Below are 14,934 nucleotides of genomic sequence, written 5' to 3'. Positions count from 1 at the left end.
GTTTGCCTGTCAAGCTTTGCCACCAGCCAGTTGGGCACAGAGACCAGCATGAGGTGGGAAAGTGAGTGGGAATATTTATCATTTCCCCTTGCTCCATACAACTTATGTGTTTCTGGAAGTATAATTGGAAAATAATTGCAAATCACGATCATGTGATCATGGCTTTCCGCAGTGACACTGACCTATCAGTGTGAATGCAACTGCTATGAAAGTCTTTGAAATTTCAATTCCATGAGAATAATGGGTCCTGGATTTTGTATATATCCTTTTTAAGTAAGCGGATTTGAGGTATCTTGATACTTGCACTATGATGCACTGTTGGCAAATTGAAGATTACAGATAAGCAGGAGAATTTTAGTATTATATAGATAAATAACAATGAATGCTTATGTTATCGTACTGAGAAAGTTTTGAACGGATAGGTCATTCTTCTAATACACCTTTTTATTCCATCATCACAATATTTAGTGAAACGTGTAAGCTTGATAGCTAAAGGCTGTACATTAATCCAAGAAAAGTCAGTCCCCAAGCCCCTTCTCATCTTCTGAAGGTAGAATTACTAACTCTATAATATTTTTTGAGGTGCAGAATAACAGAGTTGGAAGGGACCTTGGTGATCTTCTTGTCCAACCCCCTACTCAACCAGGAGACCTATACCATCAGATAGATGGCTGCCCAATCTCTTCTTAAAAACCTCCAGTGATGGAGCACCAACAACTTCTGCAGACAAGCTCTTCCAATTGTAATTAATATTTGACAATCACCCATCTGTTGCTTTTTGTCTGCCCTCAGGTGCTTTGGAGAATAGGTTAACCCCCTCTTCGTTGTGACACCCTCAATACTGGAATACTATCATGTCACCCCTTGTCATTCTCTTCATTAGACAAGACATATCTAGTTCCCAAAACCATTCATCATATGGTTTAGCCTGCAGTCCCCTAACTATTTTTGTTCCTTTTCTTTGCACTGTTTCTAGAGTCTCAAAATCTTTTTGTATCATGGTGACCAGAATGGACGCAGTGTTCTAAGTGTGGTCTTAACAAGTGTGGTTAAAGCAGTACTAACACTTCACATGATCTTGATACTATCTCTCTGTTGATGCAGCTTAGGAGTGTGTTGCCTTTTTTGGCTGCTGGCTCATACTTGTGGTTGTGCCATCTATACCTATGCATTTTGGTTTTCTTGCCTGAGAGTAAGACCCAACTTTTCTCACCACTGAATTACATTTTGTTGGATAGGGCCCAGTGTTCACGTCTGTCAAGATCCTTCTCTATTTTGAGTCTTATCTTCTAAAATGTTGACTATTCCCCCAGCTCGGTGTCATCTGCACATTTGATGAGTTCTTCTTTCCCTTATCTAGATGATTTATGAAGATATTGAACAGTACTGGGCCCAAAACAGTACCTTGAGGTGCCTTACTACATGTGTCCCACTAAATGTAGTTCCATTGAGGACTACAAGCTAAGTACATTGGTCAGCCAATGGTAAATCTAAATTTTTCTACCTTATCTAGAAATAAGCTATGATCTACTTTGTCAAATACCTTACTGAACTCTACATAAACTGTATCCACAGCATTTCTCCAATCCATTAATTTAGTGGATACCCCCAACGACTAGCATGATTGAAGATTATAATAGAATTTACTCATGTTTAAGTGGGCCCAAACAGCTCCTGCCATATCCCGCCTGTTACCATCATAAAGTTAGCCATTTGATTTATAAAAATACCTCACATTTTATTTTCTGAGAATGAATAGCACCCAGACTATTATGATTTAAGCTGCTTCTGAAAAAAATTGTAGATGGGAGAAATAGAGATAGCAATATATTATCAGTATAATGAAGTAGATCCTATCTGCTTCCACAGAAATTCCTTTCCACAATATTTTGTCCTTGTCCAAAATACTGCAAAAAGGGCTTCATAAAAATATACCCACACAGGTTACAAGTGTCGGATCTACAATACTATGGCTTAAACTAAAGAATGAAATCAGGAAGAATGTAGCCACATCAAATACAAAAGTAGGAAACTAAGAAAAATGAAAGACTAAAAGAAGGGAGTAATCTATTTTAAATCTCATACTTATATTTCATTTTTTATTCCATCACCAAAGTGTTTAGTAAGCCATAGTTATTCCCTAGCTTCATTGTCTTGCAAAACCTAGTGTACCTATTCTTAGCATATATGTATACTGGTGAATCATAATTATAGCTCTGGCTGGAGTAGAGTAGAGTAGAGTAGAGTAGAGTAGAGTAGAGTAGAGTAGAGTAGAGTAGAGTAGAATAGAATAGAATAGAATAGAATAGAATAGAATAGAATAGAATAGAATAGAATAGAATAGAATAGAATAGAATAGAATAGAATAGAATTACTTGTACTTTTTGTCCTCCAGTTTGTCAGAAAGAGCTGTGCAGCCATGCTGGTTTCCTCTTGAATTTCTTGTTTCTCTTTTTCTTTCTCTTTGCACCTGACTGGGCCCCTATGATCATACTCTTCAGTGTTTCCCATGCTTCTTGAGTTGTTTTCCCTTTTAGGATTTTCGTCCATGAAATCTTTCTTAGGTTCTCTCTAGGATTGTTAAAACCAGCTCTTTTGAAGTTTAAGACACTGGTTGGATTATTTTCTATTCTTTTCTATTGCTTGTGTTTGCATTATATTTTTTATTTTTATTTTAATCCCATTTATATCCCGCCCTTCTCCGAAGACTCAGGGCGGCTTACAATCTAAGCACAAATCAAATGTGCTTAGCAATAGCCTTCATTCTATGTATATGCCTGCTTATTAGGGCTTTCACCCCCCCCCCAAGCGGCATTATTACAAAGTCAGCTTAATTGCCCCCAACAATCTGGGTCCTCATTTTACCTACCTCGGAAGGATGGAAAGCTGAGTCAACGCTGAGCCTGGTGGGATGCGAACCTGCACTAATTGCAGGCAGCTGGTGTTACTTAAGGAGGCATTAGCCCACTGCTCCACCAAGGCTCTTGAATTCCAATATGATGTGGTCACTTTCACCCAAGGTTCCGGCAACTTCAACTCCCTCTAAGTGAATCTGGCTTCTCCATTGATTTTGTTGGTCAGAAGGTCACAAAAGGTGATCACAGGATCACAGGACACTGCAAACATAAATACATGCCAATTGCCAACCTCCAAATTTTGATCATGTGACCACGGGGATGCTACAATAGTCATAAATGTGATAAATGGTCATAACTCACTTTTTCAGTGCCATTGTAACTTCAAATAGTCACTAAACGAATTGTTGTAAGTTGAGGAATACCTGTATCATGCAGGATAAATATTCTTAATGATAAATATTAGAAGGTTTTCATATTGCAGAATAGATGAATAAAACATGTCATTAACTCAATAGGCATCCAAGAAGAAAGTATACATGTTGTACAATCTCCAGCCTGATCGCTCTGTGACAGGAGGAGCTTGGTATAGTGACCAAGACTTTGAATCTGAATTTGTAGAGGTGCTAAATCAACAGTGTTTTAAATTTCTTCAGACTAAGGTAAATGACCAATATGTGTAATTTGCATATGTTCTTCCCCTTTTCTTCTTTCCCCTCTTATAAGAGGGAATTACAAGGGAGTAAGCAGATACTCAGTGGTGAATACCCACGGAAAGCACTGTGGTGGGAACACTGGGAGCTGTGGGCATGCCCCACAGAAAGCCCAATTTCTTCCCTATTGTCTGCCTACTCATTTTTTTGTAATTCCTTCTCTCCAATCTCTGCTGTACAAAGGGGGGAAAATGGATCAGGCACAGGACAGGGTGTCCTAACTGATTGTAATGGCAAACACATGACAGAGAGAGATTGATGTTGGAAAGGTCATAAATGTGCGCCCTGGTTGCAATTTATTTTTTCAGCACCACTGTAACATTAAATGATTGCTTCACAAGGCAGTGAGTAAAGTGAGGTCTAACTATCTAAATAAGGCACAGGTAGAACCTTGGTGGGTCAAGCCAACAGACTTCACTTGGGAGATCTGCAGTGCTTTATGTATCTTCTAGGAAGTGTGAGAAGAAAAACATTGCAATATTTCTAAGCAAATGCTGACACTCCATTGCATGCATTTGATAATTGACATTTTAGAAAGATAATGCTCTGGAGTCATAAAACTGAAAACCTCGGAGTCTGGCTTTCTATATTTTTTGTCTACCGACACAATGTATTGACTCAGCTGCAATTTATGTAGGTATCATTCTCATTCTGTACTTGATACTTCCATTTTATTCTCTTTTTGTACTGTTTTAACTGCCCTGTGAACCGCCCTGAGTCCTTCGGGAATAGGGCGGTATATAAATCCAACAAACAAACAAACAAGAAAGAAAGAAAGAAAAAGAAAGAAAGAAAAAGAAAGAAAGAAAGAAAGAAAGAAAGAAAGAAAGAAAGAAAGAAAGAAAGAAAGAAAGAAAGAAAGAAAGTTTCTCTAAACCTATCTAATTTTCACCCCAGACCATTGCAATAAGTTTCTTAAAATTTTCAATCCGTACTCTTAACAAATTTGTAGATTCTCCGTAGTTGGATGTTTTTAAATTCAGACAATATAGGAATTTTATAGAGCAGGGAGTTCTGTAATTTTGTGATATTTCAGAGTATTCAAACTGAAACTTGCATTTTATAGTGGATGCTGTGAAACCTGTGTCTCCTTATAAGTGATTTTTTTTCCTAAACAGTTTGAGTACATTAAAGCTGTTCCTAAGGAAGGGATCCCCAGGATATAACTAAAAAGGCAAATGTCTCATGTAATGATCTCACAAGCTGGTTAGACACTTAACATTTAATAGGACAGATGTGGTACTTTATGTGGCAGAAAAAAAGACGAAAGTCCTAGTATGTGACAGAGAATTTTACGTGTTTGAATTTCTAACATTTTGCTTTCCAAGAGTACATATACTATATATCTTTCGCTTTTGATAGCACTGAGAATTTCAGCATTTCATGTAGTTTTATTCCATTATTTATGTCATTTCAACTTTATTAGCTAATTCAATTTATTCATTATTGAATAAAATTGAGATAACCAATCCCTTTGTTCGTGCTTTCTTCTATTCTCTGAAGGAAGTTGCAAGAACTTTTCTGAAGAAAAAAATGGCCAATTTTTATCTACTGCTAGATATTATGGTAATTAAGTTATTGTTAGGCATCATTATGACTCAAGACTATGAATGAAAAATAATTTTTTAAAATTCAGTTCTTTAAAGTTTACAGTATTTGTTTTTTAAAAGGAACTTTCCTTAATGTTGAATAGTCAAAGAATGATATGGAAATGCAGTAAAAGGAAGCCACAGAGAAGTTACGTTTGTTGAAGGTTAATTATTTTGATGCCAGGAAATGTTTCTTTAAAATACTGTCTGAATAGCTTACTTGCAAGCATCTTTGAATGAATACCAGCTAAAACACTCTTATCCACTGATATAGGCAGCTTCTCTACTACATCTTTTTTCCATTGATATTGTAGGCTGAAGCAGCTCGAGAAACCAAGCAGAATCCTATGATACAAAGAAATAGCTCATTCGCATCTTCTCATGAAGTGTGGAAATATATCAGTGAGTTAGGTATCAGTAAGGTAAGATCATTGATGTATTAGTTTTTCATTTTGTGCTCAAAAAACAATGTTGTGTCTCACAAAGATTCAAGGTGCTGGTAATGACCTATAAAGCCCTACATGGCATGGGTCTGGATTACCTACGGCAGCACCTGCTGCCGGCGTCAACCTCCCTCCGTCCAGTGCGCTCCCACAGAGTGGGCCTCCTCAGGGTGCCTCCGATCAGAGAATGTCGATTGGTGGCCCCCAGGGGGAGAGCGTTCTCTGTGGGCGCGCCAGACCTATGGAACCGCTTGCCGGTTGAGCTCCGGATGGCCCCCGACCTTCGCTCCTTCCGACGCAATCTAAAAACTTATCTATTTGAACAATCCGGCCTGGTCTGATGGGTTTGGGGTTTGGATTTAGTTTTAACATAGTTTTAATTATTGTATTATATTGGGCATAACTATTTAATTCTTTTTTAACTTTTGTATTTATATTTTGATATTTATTGCCCTGTACACCGCCCTGAGTCCTTCGGGAGAAGGGCGGTATAAAAATTTAATAAATAATAATAATAATAATAATAATAATAAAAATAATAGGCTTTTTCTTTTTTGTTGTATTTATAGATCAACCTTTAGTTGAACTGCATTAATGCATTGGTCACCTTAATTTTAAGCTGTTGGTACTGATCCTAACATTCATGGTTCTAAAGGGTATCTGAATGGTGATTAACTTTTGCCAGTGGCTTTCATGAGCCATTTTTAAATGTAATCATTTGGATTATAAATTCATTTGAGTTATTATTTTTTAAAAATTAGATCCTATTTTTTAGATTTTATCCACAGAAATATAGAAAGAAATAGAGAATGAAAAAGAAAAGGAAGTATTTTTTTCCTTGTAAGCAATAGAAGTCAAGCAAGACTTTTAAATAAAAATGTATAGCTTCAGAATGTACATCGAAGAAATGCTTGGTTATTGGATTTAGCAATTGCTTTTAATAATAATTGATTATAAATCAGATTTCAGTTTTGAAGAAAATTAAGATTCTTACCTGTTAGAACAAAAAGGGCATGCTTTTTCATGGGCATATATTTTAATAGTGTTGGATGGTCTCTGCATCATATCATGCAAAAGTAATTCTGAATTAGAAATATAGCTCTGATACAATAGATAAGTTTTATGATCCACTTGATTTAAAGCACTTTCTATTCCTTTTCTTCCTTTTTAAGCTGTGTTTTGATTGAACTATGTTTACTTTTTAAAATGAATATTCAGCCTACCTCTGGCAATTTTACTCTTTATTGTTTTTATTTATTTACATTTTGTATTTCTAGACTGCCCAACTCCCTTGAAGAAGGATCTTGAATAGACTATGTAATTGGAAAGCAATTGTGTTTACAACATTTCTTGATAACTAAACTAATAATTTAATCCTTCCATGCTGAAATCTTGCTGAAGTTCCAGTTGGCTTTTAAAAAACCAGTTTTGTTCAATTAAGCAGTAATTGTGTTATAGTAAACATTTACAATAGCCTGCTTTTCAAGCATCAGTGTACTCCTTTTCCTAGAGAATTCTTACTTGAGCTTTTTAAATTATTTAGGTAGAATTGTCAATGGAGGACATAGAAACCATTTTAAACACCTTAATATATGATGGAAAAGTAGAAATGACCATTATTGCTGCAAAGGAAGCATCAGCAGGAAGTGTAGACGGGCACATGAAACTCTACAGAGCCATCAGTCCAGTCATACAACCCACTGGGTTGATACGGATACCTTGTGGACTTTGTCCAGTAAGTATTCCTCAGGATATGAAATACATTGAGATCAGATGTTTTGCTAGTGTGACTCATTAGAATTTATCTGCATATCAGTCATTCAAATTAGACTTCAGAATACAGGTAGTCCTCATCTTACACTTCATTTAGTGACTGTTCAAAGTTATAACGGCACTGGAAAAAGTGACTTATGACCAATTTTCACAGTTACGGCTGTTGCTGCATCCCATTGGTCATGTGGGCAGCATGTCCATGGTCATGTGATCAAAATTCAGATGCTTGGCAACTGACTCATATTTATGATGGTTGCAGTGTCCCGTGGTCATATGATCAGCTTTTGTAAACTTCTGACAAGCAAAGTCAATAGGGAAGTCAGATTCAGTAAACACTTGTCTTACTAACTTAACAACTGCAGTGATTCACTTAACAACTGTAGCAAGAAAGATTGTAAAATGGAACAAAACTCACTTAACAAATGTCTCACTTAGCAACAGGAATTTGGGACTCAATTGTGGTTGTACGTTGAGGACTAGCCTTACAGGGCATTGTTTTATATCAGGCAAAATAATTAAGCAGGAATGGGAAATCATTCAAGCAACATTCTGTTGGTGAATATGTGTTGTAGGACCTACAGGATTGATATTTTTCAGAAAAAAGTATTAATGTTTAGGTTATATTACTGGCAATTTATTTCATTATTCCAGCTTTATTTTTTTTAAAAATATCTCTTTTATTCTGTGTTGAAATATCAAGGAGAAGTTTAAAATATCAGCTATTAAACAATGGGCGAAGTTAAAATTGCTTTTGCCATGAATATAAAGGAAAAGTGAGCAGCCTTTTGAGGTTGAGGGTGTTAGTTAATTGTGTGGGTTGCAGTGGACCTAGTTAAATCAGACATATGAGATGAACTGAAAGTTCATGGGGATTTTTTTTCTGATGGAGGAGAGGGATGTCTTTTTTTTTCTTCTTGATCTTTTGAGAAAATGTTTTGAATATCAACACTGTAGTGAAGGTTTGGGCTAGAATCCTGGAGACTGAGTTTTATTCCTTAGGCCATAGATGCCAGTTGAGTGCCTTGGAATAGCTCACCTTTGTTAGCCAACCCATCTCAGTGTTATGTGGAAAACAAGAAAGAACATTATGTATGCTGCTGTCAAGGTTCTGATAGATGAGACCAGATAAATCAGAACTCTGAGGCTAGAGGCTTCTCAAAGAACATGTTTATTGATTACTAAGTATTGGCATGATCAAAAGTGAAACCAAGTTTGCAATTCCCTCCAAACAATTACACTATTACAAAGTTAAACTTCCCACCTCCATACTATGCAATAGAATAGGGTGGTGGGTTTTCTAATAATACACCCAACCCCCTCAACAACCATTTGAAATGACAGAGAATTGTTTAGACTATCGGAAAACCTCCATTTCCCCCCTCCCATTCCTGTGACAACCTAGAACGAGCAAGATGGCTTCAGCCAGGTTCGTTGTAGATAGCTGACTTGAGTTATACAAATAAGGTAGGGATATAAATCAGATAAATAAATAAACTCTCTAAAGCTGTATACTGCTTTAAACTCTGCCACTGATCAATAATCAAAGCACCCTCGCTCTATTCAAAGGGAATTTGGGGGCTGCTTATAGCTCTGGGGAACAGGTGAAGGCCAACTTCTTTATGGAATGAGAATTCCAAAAGGGTGTTTGCACAGTCTGAAAGTAGACTCCCATCATACACAATATTGTTCAGTTTTGCACAGTAGCTGTTAACATCTACAAACGATGCTACATTGCTTTTCTTTATTTTTAAGAGAACCTTTATGCTGTTGGTGCCCAACCTTATATTTTATTTCATTTTGGTCTGTTATAATCTTTATTGCAATAAATTTATAGAAGTCCATAGAAACAAGTCCTCAGCAATAGTAGCAATAAAACAATAATAAGCAATGCTCATAGGTACATCCCAGGTACGGGTTTTATCAACTTCTCACCTCCCCATGCCCACTTAAAGAGCTATAAAGATGTACGGTTATCTATTCAATTTTTCTTCCACCTTTATTTTGATTAAGTCAACTTAGCATATTAAATATTCCTACCTGCTATTTTTCCCAAAACACATGTGCACCCAAATTGGGTGAGGCTAGCGCCCGTGTGATACTCACTAGCCCTGCCCTGTTTTTGCGTGGCGCAGCGCCTTATTTCTGTGCCCCGCGGCACGGTGGAGCTGTTTTTGTGCCTTGCAGTACGGCAGCGGCCTGTTTTTGTGTCCTGTGGTGCGGTGGCACCCATTTTTGTGTTTTGTGGCATAGTGACAGCTGTTTTGTGCCTTGCAGCGTGGTGGCGTCCCATTTTTGCACCCTGTGGTGCAGTGGCAGCTTGTTTTTGCACTCTATGGCGTGGCATCATTTTTGCACCCTGCAGCCACAGGGTTACTACAAGTGAGGTGCGCGCGCACTGGCCAGCCTATCCTGTACCCTGGTGGTCACCAGCCCATGGCCCGCTACTGGACCGTGGCCCACAGGTTGGGGACCCCTAGTTTAGCATATAGTTTACTGCCCTGAGTTTTTTTTAGGACTGCACGCACTAATTTCACATGCTCCTCCATAGTTTTGGTGTATATCAAAATGTCATCTAAGTACACCAAACCCCCTTTCTACAAATGTTCATGCAGCACTTCATTGATCAACTGCATGAAAACAGCAGGAGCCCCCTGTAATTCAAAGGGGAGCACTCGGAACTGGAAACAACCCAAAGGGCAGTTGATGGCAGTTTTCCATTCATTGCCCTACTTGATGCAGATCCTGTAATATACTTCTCAGATTTAGTTTAGAAAAAATCCTTCCCCTAGCCAAGTGGGCCAGCAGGGCTTTCGTCAGAGGATAAACATTCTCCATGCACACAGCATTTAATCCCTTATAATCCTCACAGAATCGAAGAGTCCCATCCTTCTGGAGCAACACTGGATCTGCCACTCATGGTCCAGCTGGTTGGATAAATCCACGTTTCTAGTTCTTGTTAATAAAGACATGAAGCTCGTCTAGCTCGTACGGGGCCATTGAGTAGATGTTAGACTTGGAGAGCTTTGCTCCAGGGAGGATTTCTATGCTGCAGTGCATGGGGTGATGTGGTGGCAGTGTGTCGGAGCCCTGTTCACTGAATACCTCCCTTAAGTATTTCTTTGGGATCTTTTCCTCCCCTTTTTGGTATTCCTGCATGGCAGTACCCAATTCTTTCCTTGCCATAGTTTTTTTTTTCTTAGGGGTCAGAATCGCCTCCCTTTTTCCCCCAGGTTGGGGTCGGATTTTTAGGAGCTTCCTCCTCCAATTCAGATGAGGGTTCTATTTGTGAAGCCATGTAAGTCCAAGCAGGAAGGTCTGTCCATTCCGGGTGCCAGTATAAAACTCAAGCCTCTTGTGTGGCTCCCCACTCTCATTTCCATCAGTTCAGTCACAAAATGGATTGGGGCCTCCCTTTCCACCGATCCTGTTGGCAAAAAGCTATGGGGACCTTCAATCTCCTTTGCCTCAGTCCCAATTTTTCCACCACCTCTGGACCTCACACCTGGTGCACCCCAAGTCCAGGGTGCCTCCTTGGTGCCTAATGAAGGCACCACTAGCTCCACTGGGATGGTCACAGATTACGTGTTGACTTACCAAAGAGTCGTCATCATAGTCAATGTCGCTCTCCTCGAGGGGTCAGAGTTCCCCCCCCCCCGGCCAGGAGGGGCAAGCTCAACGACCTTTACTCCCTATAACACTGTTTTGCAAAATCATGGTGGTGGCTTCTCGGCCTTCCTTCCATGGCAGTTACAAGTTTTGAGCTGGGTTTGGTGGAGTGACATTCGCGGCCTGGCACTTTTCCTTCCCAGATTTGAAACTTGCTGTGGACCCCAACTTAAGTATTGGACCCCCTTTTGCAGCTTTTGAAGTTTGTTTACAAGTGGGGGGGCGAAGACTTGATCCAACCACAGCTACCCCGGTGTCGGTCTTTGGCCAAATCAATCTCCATTTCGTCTGCCAGTACATACCAGTTCTATAGATTTCATGGGGCCTCCCATGAGTTGCAGGTGTAGTAGACTTCATCATTGAGGCCATCCTTAAAGCACTCAATCAGGATCTCTTTGGGCCATGTGACTGGCTGGCCCGCCAGCCCTCGGAATTCCTGGATGTATGCAGTCACTGACCTTCGCCCTTGGGTGATGGTCTTCATACAGGTCCTTGCTTTGCATTCTGCCAGTGGGTCCTTGAACCGCTGGCAAAGGGCTACCATAAAATAGTTGTAGTCCTGCAGCTGGGAGGCGTCATTGTGGAGAGAGACCATCCATTCGGCAGCTGCACCCTCCAGCGCCATGGTCACGTGTCCTACTCAGGCTGACTCTGTCCTCAGTTCAGTCCCATATTCCTGCATGTAGTTCCAAACTTGCACCAAGAAGAATCCCAGTTGCTCGGGGTCTCCTCCATATGTCACCCCCAAGGCTGGGACCTTTGAGGCCCAGTGTCTCTGAGGAGCAACCCCTGCAGGTGGAGGGAATTGTGCAGCATCTGCTGCTGGTGACAGCACCGCTTGCACTGGCATCTATCCAGACAGGGTAGGCTGCCACTGTAGTAGCTCCATCCACAGCTTGGTTTGGGGTGACTCAAGGAGCTTGGGTAGTTGTCTGCGTGAGGGTTTCCTGGGTTCTTCGGCTCTCAATCACCTCTTGTATCAGGAACAGGCTTGGTTCATCATGGCCTCCTCCGGGGTTTCCTCCCCAGCGAACATTGGGTGCTCTGGGCCTGACATGCTCATTGTGATTCAACTCCCCTCGCCATTCCACCTCGTCTCCAGCACAGTACGGTCGAGGGGGGGAGCTGCCATAGCTCCGGGGTCTTCTACTTTGCTCCCGGGGCTTGACATTTGATGCTCAGACCCTGTGGACTGTCTCTGGATTGACGATTAAAGCAGTTCTTGCTTAATGTGAGAGCTACCTCCATTCAATCCCTAGGAAAGAAAACCCCTTGACTCCATACTTTTCCTAGAGAAAAGTACTTTTACTAGGAAACAACTGAATGCAGCAAGAGTGAGGCAAGATCTGAAGAAAAATCGGGCACGAAACAGTAAGTTAAAACAAACTCTAGAATCCACTCCCCTTGTATCTAAGCAACCAGAGGTCACACATGGGCCAGGGAGTTTTCATCTGCATACCAAACTAAGAGAGAGAAGCAAAGCACAGGCAAGCAGTTCCAAAATTTCACAAAACTTTCCACAGTCTTCTCTTGTATGATTCTTGTCTTCCCCCTACAAATGCCCATCTCTCCCTCTTACCCGCTTTCCACGGCAACAAGCAGCACACTGGCTGACACAGCCGGTTTCCTGCTTGAGCAGAGGGTTGAACTAGAAGACTTCCAAATCCTTTCCAACTCTGTTATTCTGATATAATTTGGGTGTCTTCATGGACTCATAGATTCTCTGTGCAGCAGGTAGCACCACTTTACACTTAGAGGTAAGGTTACTTGTAAATAGTTCACAGAATTGTTTGCAATTATCAGTTGATATGATTTGATTGATCAAAATTATATATCGTATTTGTATCTTATTCCCTTCCTAGGTTTTTGATGATTGCCATGAAGGTGGAGAAGTATCTCCTGCAAACTGTGTTTACATGATGGAATGGCTAGAATTTTAGGAATCAAATGAAGAAATTGGCTCTGAAACGTTAAACTTGATGAATCAAACTTTTTCTTAGAAAACTGCTTGGGCATTGGGTTGATACTTTTGAAAAAAATTGACTGCCCTGCCATGTGCTAAATGGGATGCTGTAGGATTGAATCTATATTCCTGCTTCCAAGTAAAATACATAGTAAGATACATAGGGATACAATGAAACAGAGCTTTAAGAGACAAGTTAAATTTTGGCTAAGTGTATTCGTTTGCCGTGCTGAATGAAATGAACCTATGAGTGGCAATCGAATCCTGCAATGTGTGTTAAGATTGTCTTATTAGGGGAACCTTTACTTCACTATTTCATGGAACTGAAAATCAGAGACACAGTCCACCCAGACGTTCTCCTGTGAAAATCTTATTAAAATGATGAGAATTTCCCAAAGTGGCAATGCTTTCTATATGCTAGCGGAACACTGAAATTGGAGTTGATGTTATATTCAGTAACATAAATGTTCATACTTTAATATTAAAAAAACAGATTTCTTGAAAATTTATTAAAATGGAAAACCAATCTTGTATGTGTTTGACCAAAACTGTAGAATTTGTTATCTGGAAATGTTAGCACCTGTCAAATTTGTCTCTTGAGCCAGACTGACTATATATACTGCTGCCAAAATCAGTTAGAAACTATGTTTTGAAACAGTTTTAAAAACAGTAAATCTTGAAATTTCTGCATGTAAAGCTCTCTCAGTAAATTATACAGCAGCTGCACCTGGACCTAGAAAGGTTGTGCATTAACCATGTTCACAGATGGATATCCTCTGTGTGTCTGATTGAGTGAACTGCAATTCATGAAAACTTAATCCTTTTTGTAATTTTTTTAAATCAGAGTGCTAATAGATTCCTGATAATTTGCTTCTAAGTATAGACTAACATGGTTCTTCTACAATGTCTTACTGTATCTTTTAAGGGAAACAATACTAAGAGAATTTTTTTTCTTTTATGAATTAACTGAAGCACTCTGTCATTAAGCTTTCTTATTTAATCTTTAAAATTGCATTTTAAAATGTGTCTGAACTTCATTTTACAGAACAAGTTACCTCAGCCTAATTCTACTTAAAATAAGGCAAGGTACTTAGTTATACCTTTCTGAGGATGAAACTTGTCAACTTTTATTCTTTTTTTGATAACTCTTTTTATCTACCATTATAGTCTTACGTTATTTCTGTTTTGTAATTCTTTCAGGGTAGGAGAATGTTTGTGTAAAATAATTGGATTCAATTGTGCAGCATGTAGTTTGTTCATCTGAAGCAAAATGACTTGTTACAGCACTCTTGCAAAACCACTGATCAACCATACCTCCTGATCAACAGTGCCCCAGCCAGATGAACAACCTGCCTTTCAGAAGAATACCAAAGTCTAAAATATGAAGAGGCTACAAATTTCTCAACGCCACGGACTGATAACATATATAATGAACAGAACAAAGAATATAAATGGGGTGGAGTGGGAAGGTGACCAGATGCTTTGATAGCTTAATGTAGATGTTCAATATAGCCATAAAATCCCAGACTAGCTACTTGGCAAGGTCAGGATAATAGTAAAATCTACCATTGCTTAGATTAGGGGTGGGCAAATTAACTTTCCCAAGAGGTCACATGAGAAACTGGGAATGTTGTGGAGGGCTGCCATTCCCCCCCCCCCCCCCGGACACTCAAAAGGCTGAATGTGGCTTATGGGCTATAAAATGCCCCGATCTAACTTAGAGAAATAACATTTTTTAAATCTTAATTGTTCATGTAAAATGGAAATCTAAAATTTTCCCCTGAAAATTATGTAGGGAATGGAGTGTTAATCATTAAACTTTTTATATTTGCTTGGTACTTTTTGTAATAATGCCCAAACAGGATATATTAGGATATATTAAATTAATAAATGTAATTTTATAACAATACAATAACAGATGCAAAATCTAAG

General features: G+C 39.2%; 1 protein-coding gene across 1 annotated transcript in view; it reads left to right on the top strand.

The window, feature by feature from the left end:
• Positions 1 to 14,838, top strand: part of POLR3F (RNA polymerase III subunit F) — a 32,007-nt gene extending 17,169 nt beyond the window's left edge. The window contains exons 7-10 of the mRNA XM_081322965.1: positions 3,374 to 3,517; positions 5,472 to 5,579; positions 7,144 to 7,335; positions 12,902 to 14,838. Of these exons, the coding sequence (XP_081179091.1) occupies positions 3,374 to 3,517; positions 5,472 to 5,579; positions 7,144 to 7,335; positions 12,902 to 12,979 (522 nt within the window). The 3' untranslated portion in view covers positions 12,980 to 14,838. The remainder of the gene's footprint in view (positions 1 to 3,373; positions 3,518 to 5,471; positions 5,580 to 7,143; positions 7,336 to 12,901) is intronic.
• The last annotated feature ends 96 nt before the right edge of the window (positions 14,839 to 14,934 follow it).

This window comes from Vipera berus, assembly GCF_964194415.1.
Source record: "Vipera berus genome assembly, chromosome: 3".
Classification (NCBI taxonomy): domain Eukaryota; kingdom Metazoa; phylum Chordata; class Lepidosauria; order Squamata; family Viperidae; genus Vipera; species Vipera berus.
Note: the sequence above shows the minus strand (reverse complement) of the source record. Positions and strands in the feature narration are given on the sequence as shown.